We start from the raw sequence: 21,806 nt of genomic DNA, 5'->3' as shown, positions 1-21,806 counted from the left end.
TTTTGCTGAAGTCTGTGCAGAAGCCCAAACTAGTCTTCTCTCCTCTCCAAGAGTCTGTGCTACATGTGCATGCCATCTGCAGCCAATAGCCAACCCAGTAGCAACACAACCACAGACACAAAACAACCTCTTTCGCCCCAACACTAGGGGGCACTCTCTCCCTGTGTAAAGGACGTGCCCCCAACACCCCTTGTTTCCACTTACCCAGATATTTGGCCTTTTCCTCTCTCCGCTCCTTAGCAAGCTTCTGCCTCTCTTCTGACTTCATGATGTCTGAGATGAGAACAGAAGGGCAAGAAAGGAGAAAAATAGGGGCAGGATGTGTAAGTGAGAAGCTTCTTTTTACAAACTTATATCAAGTTTAATCCAGTCAGGCATTAGTCATAAAGCATTTATGTAAAAATGTCATATTTCTTTGTTTCCTAACAAATATTCAAAACAAACATTTGTAAATTTCATTTGATCTGCTAGATCAACACAGCCTCATTATAGTTTTGGGCTTGCAGAGTGAGATTCATGACAAAAATCCACATAAATGAAAGATATGTTTTACACACACACATTGCATTAAAAAAAGTACAGCTACTAACCCTGTATGGATGTAATATGATTGCAGTCATTGTTATATATGATGTCTCAGGTTAAACCCTTTGTAGAACATGAGCAGATAGATGAATGCCATAGAATCTTTCTTTTATTATTCAATTTGACTGTTAATAATTAAAATAAATAAATAAATGTAGGAATAAATAGCATTTCCTATGCTAGTTGTCCTAACACTAGTGCCACGCCAGAAAATTAAAGCTTTGCATACTGTACATGTTGCCTTTTTACAGGTGGGACTTTTCAGTGTAACATATTGCCAAATTGCTGACATTTTGCGAACGACTAATGTTACTCTATTTACTGGAAATTGATTCTTCTTCACTGCTCTAAAACATTATTTGCCAGTGTCTACACATTGCAACTTCCTGTCTCCTACTTTACAGCAGCAAAGAAGAAAAGATTTCAGGGAAAACTGACGTTTTATCCGGGTGTGAAACCATAAAGTTTATTAGTAAATTACTTAGGATCCGATTGGTATGGACTTTAGGTATTTGTTTTACTAGTATCAGTATCGGAATAACTCTTTAAGAAAAGACCTCAATTAAAGCTGGTTAGTCAAGTTGACTTAAACTGGAAACATTCCCTGCGGTGAGCTTGTGTTATGCAGAGAATATTTTTACAGAATTAAGTAAATTTCCATGGCATAACATATCCATAACGGAGAGAATGTCTTCTTAATATTCAATATATGTGAAACAGTAAATTATCGACAAAGCACTAAAGTTACCATTAAAACTTTTAGTTCAGAATCCTGTAAATTTTCTTTTATTTGTACAATACGTTCTGTGACATGGATATATTTTTCTAAATAGTACCTAAAACTGCCCTTTGATAAACATAACTATATGCATACATGTTTTCCTCACTACTCCCAAGTCTGTGTAGAAAAGGCTTTTAACTTTTAAATGTCACCGCAAGGAAATGCAGGCCTCAAAACAATGACAGGAAATGGCCAATGTCAACATTTCAACACAGATGCTCAACACATGGCTGAAAACTGGTGTCTACTAAATTTTCTTGATATAGAAAAACAAGAAAAACAAAGAACAAATGTTTGAAGAAAATTCAACAGGCAAGCTAATCTCCTCCAAATAAAAGCTGTAGCATGTGGCAGGCCCACTAAATCTCCTATGCCATCTGGATGTGTGCATGTTTGACTGTGATATGTTATGACTACAGGGGAGCACTTTCATACATTTCTCCTCTCTGTGACACCTCTGATGTTTGCTCACACATAACATTCCTTCCAAATACCCCGGAGGAACCACTCAGTGAAAGAAGGCAAGCGGAAGAGCAGCAGTGTTAACAAACACTGAACTGAGCCATTTCAAGAATTCAAAATACATCCTCTAATGGGAACTTGTGCCACTTCCTGAGAAAACTTCATAGAGAATATCCAAATGGAAATGACTGACAATGAACTCAAATACTACAATATTTGCAGTAATTGCTTATTTCATGATGCTGAATCATGCCGAGCATGATGCTGAATTTTTGGCTAGATTCCTGCAGTTTGTCATTTATTTTTCAGAAATCATGGGATGTTTCTCCTACATACTACATATTTTATTTCTAAAGCCCACAAAATTAAATTATCTTGAACTGTGTAGTGATCAAAACAGCTAATGCATGAAATCATATTTCTGTATGTTTGTATATACACACATTTAAGTGTGTAATTCCAGAAATAACTTGTCCACCACTGCAAAACACTGACGCAGACTGCAGTCTTGATCTTTCTTGAGCCCTCATGCCTCATCATCCCCCTCAGTCTTCACAGACCAGATGTTCAGCATCAAACACAAAGGAACTCATCCTTCAGCAACATCTAATAGGGGGAGGCGTGAATCACAAACACGAAAATAATCTGTCATGCAGCCTCCCCTAAGAACAACCTCTGACCCACTTTGATATTTATAGGACAATGGAAAGCCCACGTGCATGTTTCTTGGTCAGTGTGACGTGCTGCTGTTTGCAACTCACCACCATGTTAATTATAATGTCGTGCACAAAGCTTTTGAGACAAAAACTGACATGCTCAGAAAATACTAGATGGGTCCGGTGTTTGGGCTCTGGACTGTGCACACGCGCACCCACACGCGCACACACACACACACACACACACACACACACACACACACTGCTATCCTCTCAAAATCTCAGGCTTGTTCAACTCATAATTGGGGCACAATAGGTAAAGTACAGGGTGTAATGTATAGTCTGACTTGCAAGCCTCATTCAATGGTTGCACAAAAGAAACAAGATGTCTTTACAAAATGTGTTTTTCACTGTGCTCCACACCACCTGCATGAGGAGGTCCTCATGGACACATGTAAATCACTGCTTTCACAGGAAAATGTTTGATATGTGACTAAATACACTGACTGAACAGAAACTGCAGCTCCCAACCGAACTAAAAGCCTCACCATTTCATTTTACTAATTAAGGAGCCACAGAGTGCTTTTCATCCTCATCACACCCCTCTGGGTGCAAAACCTCACAAGTAATGAGCTTTACAGAACAAGCGGAAAAGGAACCTGAAGGACAAAAGGGAAGTGTGGGTCATTTTTGGAATCAGGAGACTTAGGACTAAACTACATATTCCTCTAAAACAGACAAATGAAGAATACAGCAAATGTCTTGATATTACTAATGTGGCAAATGTAAAGTAACAAGGTATCCAAACCCTAAACTGTACATTTATAGTTTTGGGACAAGGTTTATCCCCATCACCTCACGCTAAGGGAATAAAGACCACAGTGAATGGATTAATGGATAAAGAATAAAGAGGCTTATACTCCCAAAACCCTCAAACATGTTCCTTAGAGTCTGCATATGCTGTTAGCCGGTGGCTGCAAGGAGTTCAAGTGGTGGCCTTGTGGATACAGCTATGATGCAACTGCCAGGTCAAAATAAATGCCTTATTTGCATCACTTACTGAGAAGGGATTCTTATTCAGGTTCCCTCTGCCCACCATTCATTCGGGAACAAAGCTTATTTGTCCATATTTTACAGGGATATTTTCTGTCCTAATTTAAATCTGCCTGAAATCTTCAAACCCAAACCTGCACTGTTTTCACGTAGCACCTTCTCTTCCATGCTTGTGCCAGCACCTAAAAGGTAACCCACATCAGCTGTATTGGATTTAGCTTCATGTCTGAAAGCATGCGGTCACTGTTATTCCAATAGCGAAGCATTACCTTGCCTCGAGAGAGCTGACCTAACCCCGCAAGAGTGCAGATGTAATTGCTCCATTATCAGAGCACTGCCTAATATCAGGCCAAATTCAGCCTCGGTCCAAGTTTAAGCAACTGAACTCTATACAGATGACATGGATGGTTCAAAGGTGTAAAGCTTTGGTTTTCCTTTACCTTGTTTCGACCTGGGGATAGGTGATGCAGGCGATCCAGGTGTTCGAGGGATGATGTCAGATTTTCTGGGAGTAGTCAACCTTAGGTCTGTATCCTTCTTAACTGGAGACTCCATTCTCTGGGTGTTGTCCATCTTCGGGGGGCTGCTCTCCCCCTCTGGGTCAGGCCTCGTAGGGTTTGTTTTCAGATCTGAGAGGGGAACTGGTTTACGAGAGAGACAGAATAAAAACAAGTGAGAAAATGACGAGGTAAAAAGGTGAGACAAGCACACAGACGGAGCTCAACCAGTTAGTCTTCATTCCTTTCACTGCCGGGCCTATGAGGTAGTTGAGTGTGGATGACATAAACTTCCACATCTAGGGGTGGAGTGCATGGCTAAAAGAAGACTGATTTCTATGAGACAATATTCAGTTTTCAATACTGTAACAACATAATGAAACAGAAAACTGCAAAAGAAACAATCTAGGCTCCTCTCTTTCTGTACAATGCTTCTTTCAGTTGTTGAGCAACATTATCTGCTGCAGAGATTACACCATTTGCTCAGAAGCACAAGATAATAGGTCTTAAGCCTGCTATTCTAACTCTACGCCTAAAACCATCTCTGCTCTGCGCGACAGATTGACAGACTGGCCTAAGTAAATAGCCTGACTTCCTGGCAGAACAAAGCATAATAATTGTTTTTTGGCATCCTGGCAATTCCATTGAGGTGAAATGAATTGCTTAGGGATAAAGAATGTAAGTGATCAACTTCACAGAAAGTATTCAAACAAGCACTATCTGAGATTTTCAAAGTTTGTTTATAAAAGAATAGCTGGGCTGGTTAGTGGGGAGAGCAGCTTCACTCGCAGCACCATGACGCACATTTGGCAGGCTGTTGAACTTGAATCTCCTACTCAAACATCGGTTTGCCCAGGCTTTGACGGCCGAACAAAGACCCTCGTGGGAGGGACACTTGGCTTTGTCCACTCAGCACTGTACCCCTGTGCTCCCTGTGGAACCATGTTGGAGCACAGTTTCTTCTGCATAGTCTCTGAAGGTAAACACTGGGGCAACATGCTGTAAATTATTCAGACTTTGGCTAAAAACAACACATACAGTAGGGGGCTGTCACATCAAGACAGTAAGTGCACTGAAGATTTACTATATAAATGCTGGGCTATTCAACAGTTTGCAAGGGAGCGTACCAATGAGGAGCGAGACCAATGCTGTGCGACTTCAAAGAGAATTGATTATAGCTTTGTATAGAGTATGCAACTGTACAGTGTCCTTCTTAAGCCAAAAAAACAGGCCATTTAACTTTTTTCAAACAAACTGCTCCCTCTGGAGTAAAACTCTGATTATTATTAAGCCTAAAAGGCATATAGGTGAACAAAGGTCTGCATGAATAGGCTTCAGCTTCTCACTGCTGCAACTGCAGACGCTTAGTAGCAGTCAGTGAGATATCAGGCCTTATGGCAAAGTTGTCTGAGCTCATCTAGGCACATGGAAAGGCTATGTCATCACACTGGGAAATGGAGGCAGTTTACTGATGACCTTGAGATGGACAAAGCCTGATGGGCAGAGAGAGAGAGCAGCAGCATGAGTCTATGAAAGAGTTCAGCTGGGAGACAAGACATTGTGTATCCCTTGTCAAAGCATGCCACTATTAAATAAGCATTCCTCGGGCAGCGATGTGCTCTGACAGAGAGGGGCCATTGTTGTGGTCTCTGCATGGCAACGGGACAGCAGCCAAAACACTGCAATGACAGTGAGAGGGGAAAAGACGGAGAGGAATGGTAGAGAGATCAACTGAGAGAAGAAGAGGAATACTCCCCTACTCTCTCGCTTGTTAGGTAATTGCAATGCAGCTTTGTGGAAAAAAATCTGAAAGTCGGTGCTTGTTATGTATTCAGTGATGAAATAAAAAATTTAAATTGCAATGCCTATAACAACACAGCACCAAGGGTTTCGACTGACTTAATTTAAACCTCAGTAAATGCAGTCACAGTGCGTGCTCTTAGTTTTTTCTCCTCCACTCGTCTCATGTTACTGTATTGAGGGAAAAACCACAGACGATTTTTACAAATGCAATTATAAAACAGTCTGCAAACAAACGATGCTACACACAACCCCAGGTGTTACACCATTGTGACAACTAACGTGACTCACACAACCCCTTGTCTCTGAATTTATCATGTTACACAATTTTCGTCCCTTGGGACAGATATGACAGCGAGGGTATCAAGGGTGATAGGAGCATGTGCAGCCCTGATAGACGGGCATTGTGTTGCACGATATCCTGCAAGCACTGTCCCATACACCTGGGAACTGGAGCCACTAAGAATTGGCTGGCTGACAGGACTGTGGGAGACAATCGCTGTGATCTATACTGTCAATGTTTGAAGAGAATGAGAGTGTAACAAACTCTGGTATGTAGGTGGCCCTCACAATGAATGCCAATGAAATCTGAAGCTCTCAGGAGGGAGAATGGGATGGGAGCTGAGGGAGATAGCTGCTGCTACTGATACAAGGGCTGATTGATGCAGTGCTCAATTGTCTGGGCTAACAGGCAACTGGTGGTGAAGAGTGGGAATGGGAAAAAAAATCATGGAATGTAATACAAATTTTGAACTTTACTTGATAAAGCATGCAGTCTATATATTGTAACTGTTTTTTGTCCAAAACCCAGGGAAATTCCATCTACTATGATATAAAAGTGAGAAAAGCAGCATGAGAAATGGCGTAGACATGAATATATCGTCAAAATGGTTTGTCCTTGTTTTTTTTCAATTAAATAATCAACTACTCATTTGAGAAATAGGTTGAACAAATTAATTAATAAGTTACCCTGTGGAGTTTTTGACCACTAACAACTCTATGGAGCTATACAGATGTTTTACATACAAACACGGAAGACTGTGTCCCCGCTGTGTTTGTATTAGAGCTGAGCAATTTATCCAAATATTATCAAAATCACAATATGGCCAAGTGCAATATCCAAATCACAGGAGCTGCAATTGCCTACAGATCATATTCTCCAGCCGTGAGGGAACATGCATTTTTTTTTGTCAGTGAAAATTCATTTCAAAAACGAATCATTCCCACTGAAATTGTGGCTCATATCGCAATATCTGTCAAAACTATAATCACAATATGATTTTTCATTTCATTTTGTTCAGCCCTAGTTTGTGTCGTGCACAATACCACACATGCATGTGTGCAATGCAATACAGATTTCTACTGCCAGTATTGCACCATTCCGCTGATTAACAGATGCCAGCAGTAACACACAAAAAGAAGCATTACAATATGTCACCAACAGCAGTGAGGAAGACTGCAAGCTAGAAAACATGGACATAATCAACGCACAATCTAAAATATTTCTTTTATGGTTCTGAAAATATTTTGAGGAAATACACACGAGAAGAATACAAACATGCATTTTGGTGAGGAAAACTTAATGTAAACATAACTTTGTTTACAACAAACCTCCACAGTGCACCTTCAACAAAAAAAGAACAAGGAAGTCTGCTAAGCTGAATCACTCGGGGACTTTTGCCTGTCCTAGACTGACATACTGATGAGTACAAATCTGTTTGGAAAACTGTCCACACAGTGACCCTGGCAAACAAGATTAGGACATACTCATGTGGTGCTTTGAGGAGAATGCTTAAGTAATATTTGCACAGACGTACTGAATGCAGTGACAAAATCTGTTCAGGAATCCACAAACTCTGTGTTCTGGCTGTTGTCACAGATAAAAAAAAAACAAAATGACTTGAGCCAAGCAAATTATCCAGTTTTACATAACAGTGTTCTCATGTGGTCCATAAAAGTGTGAAATCATTGCATAAACAGCAATATCAACCTACTTCTATTTTGATATTAATACAGGTCTTACAACAGAGGGGGTTGCTTTTATCACCTGAATAGCTGCCCCCTTAACCACATTTACACTCCAGCTTCCTCGAGGATCTGCACCCAGGGGACTACATGCAAAAACCATTAGACCACCCTCTTGTGACATCACTTGCATTATTCATATTCATAAAAATCAATGCACACCAGCTTCCTCTGAGATGCTGGAGTCTCCAACAAGCCTAAACACGGAAAATCACTTTGATGTGACTTATTATTGGAAAGCCAGGGAGAAAAAATATACAGGACAAAAATTTGATCAGCATTTCACAAGCTTGATGACATCTCAGGCAGGCTGAAGGTTTTGGTGTATGCCACCAGTCCATCTCTAGCATGAATAGTTTGGTCGTACACGATTATTATCCATGAGGGGTATTATCCATTTGAGTTTTGTCTATGCTCCTCTCCCTGCTGTGAAGCTGGCAGGGACCTGCTTCCACATACAAATCATAGCTTTACAAAATAGTTATCAGAATCTGATGATAGCTGTTGGGTTGTATGTGTATCATGCCAGGTAAATGACGCCATACCTCCACAGCCCTGATAAAAATCGTTTGAGTCCTTGAGTAATAAACTCATTATGTCTAAAGATGTATTGTCTAAAGGCTACCCATTGCCACCTGAATCAAATCAAGTCACTACTGCTTCCTTTCAGAGTAACTTCTGGGTCTGCATCCATCTACTTGAACACAATCATACAGCCTTATGCTCCTTCTCAGCCACTGCGTTCCTCCAAGGAATGTCGTCTGGCATTGCCATCCCTGCACACGAGGTAATCTCAGTCCAGACTGTTCTCGTCTGTGGTTCCCCAATCGTGGAACAAGCTACCCAATGCTATCAGAGCAGGGGTGTCCCTCTGTCTTCAAGAATCTCTTAAATACGCATCTCTTCTGAGAGCACCTCCTCTCCTAACACTTTTAACACCCTAACATGTCTAACTAGCATTTAATATGCACTTTCAATGCACTTCTTTACTTGATCTCCTTGCACTTATTAAATAGATGTAGTACTTATGCCAAGCTTTCCTACTGCACTGAATCTTGAGTAATGTCCCTCACTTGTAAGTTCTTTCAATAAAGGCATCTACAAAAAGAGTGAATGTAAATCTAAATGTTTTTTCAAACTTTAACTTTGATCATGCTTGTTAAGGCACAAATATAAAATGTTATAAAGAAATACTAGAGATTTGAATTTCCCAATTTCCCACTGAGTATCTAATGGGTATTTGACCCCACGAAGTGGGTCAGAGGAAGCTCAGGAATCTGCAGCATGTTATGTGTGATCATTGGTTGAACATCACACTGTCACCCTGCACCACAGCTTAGTTGGCTCCTTCATGTCTCCCTATGGGGGCCTCTCCAGCTGCAGGTGTCAAACAAAGCCTGAGGCACTCAGCTGAACCCATTTACATGCAAAAAGTGATACAATAGGATAAGATATCTGTAAAAGTCAGCAGAAAGAGAAAAGGAACCCCTGCAGAAGTGGGTGTATGCATGCATGCATGAGCACAGTGTGGGAGCTGAACGGCAGGTTGAGAATCAGCAGGTAAGTAGTTGCCATTTCCTAGTCAGGGACATGTCAGGTTGGACAAAATGTGTTAGCAATTCCAAAAGGTTGGGTTGCGAAAAATGTGATGCAGTCTCAGAAAAGCACCATTGTACATTCACTCCCAAAGTATAATTACAAAGGAATTTACTACTTTACAGTTTGGCTGATGACAATGTGAATAAAAAGCTAAGTTAAAACTGGGACAGCTTGTAACGCTGCCACAGAAAATGTGATTTAGCAGAAATCCAATTTCACACCATATTTTGCTGGGGCAGGTTATAAATACAAACTGCAGAGCCTGCTTCTCCATGTAGTCCTGCCTCAGTGCCATTTAACAGTCACCTCTAAACCTGCACGACACAACAGCCCTTCCAATTTAATTATTTTAATTATATTGATAAGAGTATGAATATTTATGTCAAAATAATAAGAATTCCATGATAAAAGTATTTAAAAATACAGGATATGTCCTTGCAATAGCAAGTGCCTACATTATAATTGGAGTTCTTATATCAACACAGCTATACATGCTCAGGGATCCGACTATTGTGAGCACAGCCTTCAGACAATATACCACGCAGCTATTTTTCTACCTGTTCAACCTCACTAGGGGACGTATGAATCAGGGCAAGAAAAGCTTGTGTCTTTTACAGCAGAACAAAACACATGACTCACTGTATGACAGAATCAGCAAACTATGACAACACATTCATATGACAGTGTTTGCTCATTAACAGCTCAGGGAGGGAAACTTTCGGTCGAGAGCAGCTGTAAAAAAGCAACCGAACTGCCAAACTGCTGGATACAAAAACAGCTGACATTTCTAATACGGAGAAAATACAGTAGGGTCCAGAAGTCTGAAACATGGGACGGTGTACTCAGACTTTTGGGACCTCACTGTACATAGAAGTAATTATAAGCTTTAAAATGCTCTTGGTTATGCGATAATGATCAGTCATGAACACAACTTACAACTGCTGCTCATTCCCAATGCAACACCCCGAGCACTGCCAACGTCTTGCCAAGATACTGTGCAGAGTAAAAATATAGAGCAAGGCATGGAATATTTATGAAGCCAAGAGCTGAACTCTTAAACACAACCCTTTCCGTCTCCTGGCAAGAAGATAAGAAAAGGAGTTACCACACTGTCAGACCACCAACAAAATTAACTAAATGCTCATAATACAACATTGTACGATTTAAATATACCCAATCTCTAAAAAAAAACATGGTAAACAGGGTGTAAATGCAAGACATTCTCCTGAAAAATGGAAATGAGGCAAACAAGAGCTGAGGAAACAGTATTGAGTGTGAAATCAAAAGACTGGAAAGGGGAAAAGGGCGGCACCAAAAAAAAAGAAAAGAGGAACTCTGAAAACCCAGAGAATGGATCTGCATCTCATTTGGGATGGGCCAGGGGACTAATGAACTACCTCATCGCTTACCCCCCCTAACCCGTCGCCCCTTCACCCTGTTGTGTCCCTCCTGCACCGAATAGGGTGATGTAAGAGGGCAAGGGGGCCCAGACACACAGGAAGCGCAGTGTAAACAACAAGCACTGACTCCACGCCTGACCAGGACCTGTGTGTTTAGAGAGCAAAGTTTCCATTAGATGTGCTTACAACTGAGGACTACCATCTGAAATGGGAATTGGGAAAAAGATAATTAAATTATGCACATAAATAGCACTTGAATACCAGCAGCACTGCAATTAATGAAAATTATAGATTACACCATTCTTTGTTTAAAATGAATTGATTTGCCTTCTAAATGTCTCAAATCTCTACTGCTGACTATTTCTCAATGAATTAATTCATCTTTTATCCGATTAAAAAATACTGAAAGATGTCCATTACAATATCCCAGAGGCATAGATAACATATTCAAACAATTTGTTTTGTCAGACCAACACTCCAAAGCCTAAAGATTATCAATTTATGAACTCATAAGCAGCAAAATTGTTTTGTGAATTTTTTTTTTCGATGGACTAATCAAATAACAGTTTCAGCTCTAAACTGAATAACACAAAAAAAGAATAGGTTACAGATATCTGATGCAGACCGATGAACCCTGTCATCAGGCTACAACTGACCTCTGCCTTAAAAAGACAAAAGTGGTTCTGCATACCAGCCAACAAAGCTGAAGACAGCATTCCTTCATGGCATGTCAATCGGTCAGTGAATACTAATGTCTCTGTCAGTGACTGCAACAACTCTCATCCCATCACCTGGCCCAGGCAGAGGACAATGCTTAGCATTTAGTTGCTGCTCTTCTCCTGCACTGGCGTAGGTGCCAAAGCCTCCGCGCTGATGAAAACGCTCAGCTTATCTGAACTAGCAGCAGCTCCCTGGGGACCCTGCATCTGCCCTCTGCGACCAACACACTCCAATATAAACGAATAAGTAACCTTGACAGCCTGACCAGTGGTGGTCGAGAAGTGTCAAGGACCGCCAAACTTCAGCCTTTCTCGTTGGTATTAGAGAATGTGGTTGGATGTCTGTGCCGCACAGGCACAAGCTGCCATTCATAACTCAAAGCATTATATCGGCATGCCAGACAGTTGCTCCTGGCAACCTGCTTGATTTCCCCTTTGGGGGTTGGGAAGTGACAGCATGATCTAATTCTAACTAGTCTTAATGGGGGGGGGGGGGTTTTGGGCCAGTTTTAGGCAGAATAGGATGTAACCAATTTGTACTAGTTTTGGAAGAGTTTGATCGTTTGTAATTTAGTTTGTGATGACCCCCTATTTCATCTAAAACTAATATGATAATGCCAAAATCCATTTCCCTAGAAGAACAATGCTTCACCGAGCCGTCAAGGGCAATGTGACCAAGATTTATAACTAATGACTAGCTACACTGTTTAGTTTGAAGGAAATGGAGCTATGTTGAGCTACATTCATATTAGGTTAGAAGTATATACAGTGGGATTTAATGGCCTGCGGTCAGTCAGGTAAGCGCTCACAAAGCTCTGTCTGACTGGTCCTCAAAGCCCCTGCAAAGATCTGAGATCTATAATCCCCTGAATGAATTTAGTATCTGTGTGGCAGTCTGCGTGGCTGTGCGCATTCATGTCTGAGGTAACTCACCGGGCCGTTGTTTGTCACCTTGTTCCAAAATGGTTATTTTTGTGAACATTACCTCAAGTAAAAACTCTGCCCCAAGCCATAATCTTGTGACTGTTCAACATACAATTACTCCCAACAGTTATCATTAACTGGATTTTTGTCTCCCCACACAAAAACCCAGTCCTTCTCTACGGGCAATGGGGTCCACTCATAGTCTTCATAAACACAGGTAACTACAAAAAGGCAAACATCCACTCCCATCTACTCATTTAGTAATGAGGTTCCAATCAGGATCCACAATGGTTTTTAAATATCTTAGAAACAGGCACAAGAATGGAAAATTGCAAAAATGGGCCGCACAATGACTCTGGGTTAAATATGGTACACCTGCCAAGGAATGTTTAGGGAGATAAAGATGTGTTTACAATATAAGAGCCAGAACAAGGACGGTCTAATATCAGCAGATAGGTCTGGTGACTGGAACTTTCAGACAACCAGAGAGCACAGAGCAGACACGTCTGGGATATTTTCAGACTTGATGGAGGTGGCAGGAACAAGCGACACAGTCCAAATCAAGACTTCCCTTCCCTTGTCCTTCTTCTAGTGTCCCAGGAAGAAGGGTGGTACAGCTGACTGATAATACATTTAAGCCACAGCACTGCAGCATTGGCCTTCTTAACGTATGTCACAGTTGAGACTGAAAGTCAGAAAGGGGTTAGAGGAAGAAGAATGCCTTCCGACTAGCACGTTTGTACGTTTCATGGGTCTTGTGCTTTTAAAGTGAGGGGGTTAGTAGTAAGAACGGCATGTGTCTTTGGCATTCAGTCACTGTCTTACTGCAGAGCCACAGCAGCTGTGCAGCATCCATAACCAAACTTAGACCTAGATTCTCTCTATTTGTTTTTATGTCTTACACTGCATTTTGTATGCGCTTTAAAATGTCGTTGCGCATAAGTATGATCTATAAATAAACTCACCTTGCTTTTCCTTGGTCCAATAATTTGAATACACTTAGCACCTTTGTTGCTCTGGTTCCATCATGCTTTGGTGCTGTAAATGTATTGGTTATAAATGTGTTTCATCTTGGAAACAATTTCCCCCATTCTTATAGTTACAAGAATAATTCAACATTTTTCAGAAATATACATTCTTCTTGATAAGTGGATTTTGTTACCTTTGGACAGAGCACGGTTAGCTGTTTCCTCCTGTTTCTGGCCTTTGTGCTAAGCTAGGCTAATGTGCTCCAGACTGAAGCAACATCGATCGTTGTCAATCTTCTCAACAAATTCTTGCAGTCTCATCTTCATACAGTTTGTACTGCCAGGGGGGCAATTGATTGGCTTTCATATAATATTCCTTTATACAACAACACGCCTACTAGTCACCAAATAATTTGGAGTTCTGCTGCCAACTTTTAGTCCTGCAGCTGAAAGCAAAACACAGGTGGTCCTTAACAAGACGTAGCTCTCTGAGTGATCAACTGTATTATATATCAAAGGGTCTTGTTTGTTAGAAGAAAAAGACTAAAGGAGGTGAAGCGTTGAAGACAAGTTATAAATCATTCTTCAAGGACATTCTCCAAAAGCCATATACATTCTTGGGCCAAAACAAGGATCTTTGACCCATTTTCATTTATTACAACCTTAGCCCCCAGACATTTTTTATAAATGTGACTAATAACACACATAATGGGACTGAGTTACCATAGTCAATTAATTATCAGCATTTAAGTGACATTAGCTGTAATGTATTAGACTGATTATTCACAAGTTGAGACCACACAAAGAGTCCCTGTAGTATCTGAGCTACCAGACGGGTTAGAGGTGGTTTAAGGCTAAGCAAGTTCAACTCTAATCCTAACTTAATCCATGTTTTCACAGTAAACACTGTTATTATCAAGTTTCTTACAAAGTGAAATAGGAGCTCTGAAATTAAAGACCTTCAGAATCTCAATTAAGTCATGTCCATCATGAAGGATTCACCAGCGTATACAAGAGCAAACACGAACTGTGGCAGCAGGCATGTATTGACCACTTTCAGCAGCCATTTCCTGGTAGAATACTGCAGAGACTGAGAGTTTGCACACTTTGAGTGCTTGTTAATGGGAAGGCTTTCCGTATGATTTGCCTTTCCAGAGTGCTCCGTTAGAGATCCACCTCTATTCCCTTATGAGAGGTCAGTGTCTGGGCAGTGTGATTTACATCATCTCGGTGTTACAGAGTGGACCAACAGTGACGTGATGCCTCCTCTATGTGGAGAGTTCCGAAGAAGTCAGTTTTTGTTTTTTCCCCCCACATTTTTCACATTACTGCTCATCTTGCCTTCTTCTTGTCTCTTTCGGTCTTGATTTTGTAACTTTAGTCCTCTCTTTTGTTTGGATTTGTTATTTCTCAGAACTGGACTATATGGAACAGGAAGGTTGCACTCTGCCAAAAGGAATGCTTCCTGCTCTGATACTTGTATATAAGCACAAACATGCACATACTAAAGTTTGCAAATATATGGATTAATATTATGCATTAAAGGCCTTATATAATAGAGAATCACCTCCTTCTCGTGGTTGGCACCAGGAGAATATGAACATACTTGCATACTAAGTGCCCCCCTTGAGTATTTGGACATTACGTTGGACATTTTTCTGGCTCAGTACCCCATAATATTGGATTTGAAATGCAACAGTGACTCTGCAGTTTAAGTGCCAACTTTCAGCTTTAACTTGTGGCCTTGAACAGTACAGGAATTGTAGCCCTTGCACTGTCACGTTGTGCTGCTCATAACGGGATGAAAAAAAAAAAAAAAAAAAACAATTCAACACAGAGATGCAAATCAACTGTTCAAATCAATATGATGTGGACACCCTCAAACACTCTTACAGCTGTAACTCAGTTCTTTAACCTCAGTTGGTGTTTCATTTTAAATCCAGTGTAATGGCGTAGAGAGGAGCCAAAACAGCTGAAAATGTGTCACTGTCTAAAAACTGCACTGTAGTTTTAAAAGCAGACGTCAGCGCCACAGTGCTGGCATGACTTCAGTCAGTTCTTTGTGACTCAGATGTTTCTGTTCATCTCTCGTCTCTCCCTAAACCTCATAAGGACAGGGCTCAGTCCCTTGTATAATATGCGCTGAATGTGGGATTTGAACATATCTGAACAAGTGGGAACTGGGAAGCCCCCAGTCTCCTACACCACCAAGTGGCTTTAGAGGAATGATCAATTACATCTAAAAGAAAAGTTCTATCTTGTGAAAGAGTGTGGTACAGTTTAATACTTCTCTGTTTGCTACTTAAATCCTTTTAGCCACAAATGCAGTTTGTCATTTCTTCAAAAAGGTAACAAGGATTAAAATGCCATTTGATTGACAAACTAAACTGTGCCATATATGCTGAATTAAATGGATTATGCAGGAGCCTTGACATAGGTTGGTCCGCTTTGTGCACACTACCCAGTAATGTATTAATTAGATTAAATAACAGCAAGAACAGCAGGATAAATATAATATTGTACCATGATTTTCTCTCTCAGATACAGACAAAAAACAGCACATTGCAAGAGAATACTGGCATAACCAAGCCTATTGCCTGACCAATACAGTAAAATTCATATTCACGTAGTGTTACAGCTAGCATGCAACATTATTGCACTCCCACAAATACAGCCGTGGAGGTAGAGTACTCATGCTCTATGTAACAGAGGATGTTACATTGCTTGATGACACATTTCAAACATTAGTGGTTTCACATGTGTCTAACCTGTCAAGAGTCATATGCAGTATCTCCTGCAGAACATCTCATTATGACACCCACTTCACCTCTACACCGTTCACATTTAATCCTGCACAAAAACAATGTCTCCCCTCTGTTATTATCAGGCAGTGAATCTAGGAGGGCCCATGGGATCCAGCCCACTGCTAATTGACAAAGATACTAAAGCGCTTCTCTCCAAAAATGGGACACGGTTGCACATATTCCCCTGATTACATAACAACTCCCGCGGCTGAAGATGTGTAGGTGACTGATCCTGTTCACTACAGGCTTGACAGCCAAAGCCGGCGGATTCTTCCATATCACACAATAGACGAGGACTATACACTATGATCTGCCTCCCTGTCAGACTGCTGAGGCTCTTTATCCTAATTATGGCTGTCGTGACGCAGCTCATCTTTTTGGCTTAAAACAAAGTTTACATAATTGCTCATTGACAGTTGCACAGTATGTTATATGTACTGCACCTCCAGTTAAGTATTTGCCTGTGTATGCCTGTGAATATACTAGAAAAGGCTAATCACAAAGGACAGGAAGATAAAAGTTTCTATTCATCTCAGCTGGTCACAGTTTAGCTGTTCAGGTATGGAGATTTGACTGTCAAAGAGGGTCAGAACACAGAGCACAGAGAAGAAAGCCTGCGTAAAGAAAAGAGGGATTAGAAGATCTTCTCCAAAAGTCCTGACAGCAGATATTCACAATGCTGGGCTGGGCCTTCAGCAGCTCCACTGCAAGGGCATCTGGTTCACAACCAAGACGGATCCAGTGAGCTTTCTTTAGAGGCTGTATTTTAGTAAAAGAAGTTGCTGCTTTTAGGTTTAAATATCGTGCTAAAGGGTGTTTTATGTTTGCAAAGCACAATCTTGTGGGTTGATAAGGCAGGAAAACATTGTCTTTTTATCTTAGGTTTTTAGTAATGGGTGTGCTACTCCCCTTTCCCCTTCACCCTTCATGTTCTGGTAAAGATCTTGCTCAAGAGCAACATTGTGAGTTCAAGCTATGTTCCGAATGTCATCCTTATGTGATGCAGCTGTACAGATGTGTGAAAACGCATGAGAGTAACATCATGAGACGAATGTTGCGCTTTGTCCTTGAGTTATGCACAAGAAATGTCAGAGCTCTGATGAGCGTAACTTATTAAAGCAAGCTGGAAAAACAACTTTAGATCACTCTCGATAAGCATGAGAAGCATAATGGTCTGATTGACATACTTTACATCACATGAAACAAGAGGCCTGATGCTAGTGCTTTTGCCATGTAAAGACTGCTGTCTAAAGACACCCCAGTCTGATTCCCACAATCTGGGTGGATGCATGAGTCTCCTCCTGCTTGATGCAGAGCCAAGACAAGCTGACCTCCCTCCATGAAGCCCCCTGTTAGCAGGAAGGAAGTTTTCTGTTGTCAGAAGGAAGGGGTCACATTGTGAGTCCCCCTTCTATTTCCAGAAACAGTCAACATGTCAGTGCACAATGCTTTGGCGTGGAGTTTCAAACATTTGCCCAAAGCTTTGTGACTTGCAAGACCAACGTCACACTGGCAGGTTTCCAACATGGGAATTTCATCTTGTCTCGAACTGAGACATTTGTTATGGCTGAGTGAGCAGACATGACATTGGCCTCAAACTGTATGGTCACGGGATCACATAGTTTGTAATTGCACAAATAAACCTGTTACTAAGCCGGATCTGACCGGAGTGTAAGGTGGAGTCTTTATCCTGCACTTTGGCCCTGAGCTGATCTCATTAAAATTTTCTTGATTTCAGGAGTTGGTTGATGCATCTCTGCACCAACTGAAAAGAAGCCTGACTGCACCTGCGCATAAACAACTATTCACTACATCTTCTGGTAGAGCAGCAGGAAAGAGGAGATAGGAAGGGATGCCAGACCGCCTGTGACTGCATCATGATAGTAGTGAGCTTAACATAACATAAGGAGGGGGATGGGATGGGACTATAGTCACATTACCTCATCTAGCGCAAAGTGTGTTATTATAACGCCAGTGGCTGAGCTCTTTGCCAAAGAAATCACAACATACATTTTAAAAGACAGTCATTAGCAGTCAGCTGATGATCAACACCAGTGATTTGTTTTTATCATCAAAGGATTTCCAAATTGATAAATCACCTTTTCATCATCACAGATTAAAATCTCACTTGAGGTTTAGGTGTTAAGCTTGGCGAGGACAAGAAAGTTGCGTTAGCTGTATGATTTGTGGGCTGGCTCTATCCGCACCTCCTTATGGATGATTCATAATTCATCAGACAAATTAATGCCCGACCACACTTTCCATCGCTTCTCTTGCAACACTGTTTCCCAAGCCCTACATGGGCTGGGCTATGAAGTTGACACTAGCTAGATAACATTTTAAATAATTTTGTTACTACGTAACAAAGGATATGAATGACAAAGCACTTGTGCAAATTATTTTAAAGATAGACTCTGCTCTAAGGTAGACTGGACTACCGTCCAGAAAGACTTACATGTTGCTGGCACTGTATTTTCCTCCATTTCGGCGGTAATACCCACGCTTTCCTGTCTTTTGTTCATTCAAACATGCGAGTTTCTGCTCTTCCTCTCCGGCGGTCCTCTCATTCCTCAGGCAGAATAGGAGGGGGGGTTCGGGGGGAAACTTGGTCGAGTCACTCCAGTTGCACCCGATGTCCTGAACGAACCGGGCAAGAAACCCTCCTGAGAGCGCCCAAATGGACCAGAAAATAAATAAATAAAATAAAATAAAACAGAGCCCGGCAAATTACCAGCCTGTTGACGGAGGCAACGGTGGCTGTATCTGCGGCTGCTCCTCAGAGAAACTGAGTAAAAAGGTGTTCAGGGAGAATTTGGGAAAAAGAAAGCAGGGGAGGAGTGAGGGAAGTTTCTCCCTCTCCGACACACCACAGCTGATGCTCGTGCGGATAGTCCCTCATTGGCCTCCTGATCGGACTGTACCATTACCAAGAGAGGGGTGTGTGGCTCTTCACTAAAACTTCGTTAAATAACAGTTCGTTTTAACGTTATCGAAGACAAGTATAGGTAATGTTGCGTTTCAGTAGAATTTAATGATAATGTTTTGGTGGCACTCACAAAGCAAAAATACACTTTTCTGTATATATAAAAACATTCGTAACCTACAACTTTATCCATTCAACCTCCCACAAAACTACAGTGCTCCCACAGACAGTTCACAGTTCACATTTAATATAAACCTTTGACTTGGAAAACACACCTTTTACAGGTATGTGTGTCATATTATCTTCTGTGTTTATGTCTGGTTGAAGCACTTACCTTTAGCAGAAAGTTAAGAGCCCGTACTATCACTGTTATAACAACCTATTCTATTGAAATAACCTGAAATCGTTGTAACCTTCCATTGCAGTCAACAAACACACCAGCATAACAGGATTTCACATATTTTTGTTGAGAAATAATTATGATGACACATTTAATTTTCTCTGCACAATTCATATGTTTTTAGTAGGCATTTTAAGCATCAGTATAGCTAACCCTAACCCTAAGCAATGAATCCCTGCTAAGCTACCTAAATGTAGAGAGCACAGACTGAGGATAGTTTCCAAAGTGAGCACCAGCTGAGTACAGGGTCAGGACAGAAGCAGTATAAACACAGTGTTTCAATGTTCAAGGTCTTAGGCAAGACAAGTTTTTTGATTTTTTATCAAAAACTTTTGGGAGATAAGTGTGCAAACTTGTTTTCTCACATAAATATAGAAACCAACAGAGGTCTTTCTATAATCTTTAATTTTCATTCTCCTGTTATATTTAAAAGGAAGCCTGTGGCTGTCTTGCTTCTATAATAGTAATCTGAAAAGAGAAGAAAGAGAATTTTGTTTTAATCAAATGTACACATTCACCGCTTTTAAATGATTAGCCTTAGTAGCCTTCTTGCTACAATGTAGACTCAACCATAATCTGTTTGGCTTATTTGTTAGAATTAATAGGTTGTACATGCATGTAATTTCACAGTAAAAAGAACACTAGATTTTCCTGTCAGCCTGGTTTTTGTTTTGGATGATGGATGTTTGGTGTGTTAAACAAGTTACTCCACCCAAAGTAGAGCTACTAGTCATATACTCAGTTTTTAATTTAATCAGAGACATGAACCATGTCCAAACATGTGACTTAGATCTTTGTTACATAACAGTTTTAAAAACTCCAGGGTGTCTTCTCATCTACCACCTGTGGATCTCTTGGAGCATCTGCCAAGGTGGGGGCTGGGCCAGGGGCTGATCGGCACGCTTGAGAGGGGACACCCCGTCAAAAGGACCCCAGTAGGGCTCTTTTGTGCAGCTGTTGAGTAGGGTTCACCCAAACCCCCAAGAGCCACCTGTCACTGCAACTGGAAAGTGGGGGATGTTGAAGGAGGTGGGGGTTGGGGGTGCTGTCCTGTGCGTGGTACTTCACAGATTTAAAATCAAAAGAGGGACTGTTTAATGTGTATGTTTCCAAGTCTACTTGTATTTGTGATCACATTCTTCTCAACTGTCCTTGATTGATTCACACCTTGACTCAAAAGTGTTTTGTCAAAGATCTTAGTTCCCCTAAAGTCATTAAAGTCTGTTGATTCAAGAACTGTCTGTAATTGAATCACAGATAAGTATGGTATTTTATTTACTGGGGAAAAGGAGCTATTAAGAGTTATGTTTCCACGCCTTTCAGGTCAAGGAAAGATTGAAGGAGAACACAAAATACATTTAATGAAAGATTAAGGGCTTCATACCTCAGCCAAGAATAGACAAAAGGTTTTGTTGTTTTGTTTATTTTGAGAAAACAGAAGCTAGACAATGGAAGGTCTCATTTGCCTACAGGGTGAAAGATGCATCATTCCCTTCCCACCAAATATAAAAATCATGTTGTTCTCAGTATTGTGTATACTGAAGAAAACCGCAATCATACTACTCTGAACTTCATTGTCTCCTCTTTATACTATCCTTTGTATCCTGTGGAAAGAAAGCAAAGCAAAGCGAATCCTGAAATCATTCCATTTTGAAATGAGAAGATAGCTTTTATAGCTTCCTGTTATGAGTTTTCTCTTTACATATGTTGGGAAAGTAAGGAAAACTATTCAGAAATTAACTGAATTTTCATGTGCTTAGTAGATGTATGTCGTTAGATCTTTTGTGCTGCCTCTTTAGCCAAGTATTGAAACCCTTCTGTCCTTTCATCCTTTCATTGTCATCTCTATAGCTCCTCAGACAACACGTGCGAACACTTGCACACGAACACCTGTGCACACATACACACAAAAAACAATTTTCTGTATTTTTGAATAAGTATAATGTTAGTGAGCTTGTTATCTATTTTTGCAAGACACATTGAGAAATGTGTCTTGCACTTCTGTAGTGTTTTGGTTTAGGTTTGTTGAGAAGAGCTCTTATTTTGACACGCTGACCTCGGACACAAATGAGCACATTTACTTTTGCAGACTTAAAAGCAACATTAATTTTCAAAGAAAAATATCAATGTGGTTCATGCCATGTTTTGATTTATAAACTGTAATATTAAAACTGAATGGATGTTTTTAGAGTGGATATGACTAATACAAC

At 40.7% G+C, this 21,806-nt stretch overlaps 1 protein-coding gene across 7 annotated transcripts in view; it reads right to left on the bottom strand.

Moving 5' to 3' along the window:
* The window catches only part of map7d1a (MAP7 domain containing 1a), a 40,370-nt gene extending 21,229 nt beyond the window's left edge, over nt 1-19,141 (bottom strand). For all 7 annotated transcript variants that reach the window (XM_056380782.1, XM_056380783.1, XM_056380779.1 and 4 more), the window contains exons 1-3: nt 18,729-19,141; nt 3,978-4,178; nt 205-273 (exon numbers count right to left, since the gene is read on the bottom strand). In XM_056380782.1, coding sequence (XP_056236757.1) covers nt 205-273; nt 3,978-4,178; nt 18,729-18,795 — 337 coding nt within the window. In that variant the 5' untranslated portion in view covers nt 18,796-19,141. The remainder of the gene's footprint in view (nt 1-204; nt 274-3,977; nt 4,179-18,728) is intronic.
* Nucleotides 19,142-21,806: the final 2,665 nt, after the last annotated feature.

The sequence above is a fragment of the Seriola aureovittata genome, chromosome 7 (genome assembly GCF_021018895.1).
Source record: "Seriola aureovittata isolate HTS-2021-v1 ecotype China chromosome 7, ASM2101889v1, whole genome shotgun sequence".
NCBI classification, from domain to species: Eukaryota; Metazoa; Chordata; class Actinopteri; order Carangiformes; family Carangidae; genus Seriola; species Seriola aureovittata.
The sequence above is the reverse complement of the archived record's forward strand: the minus strand, read 5'-3'. Positions and strand labels throughout refer to the sequence as shown.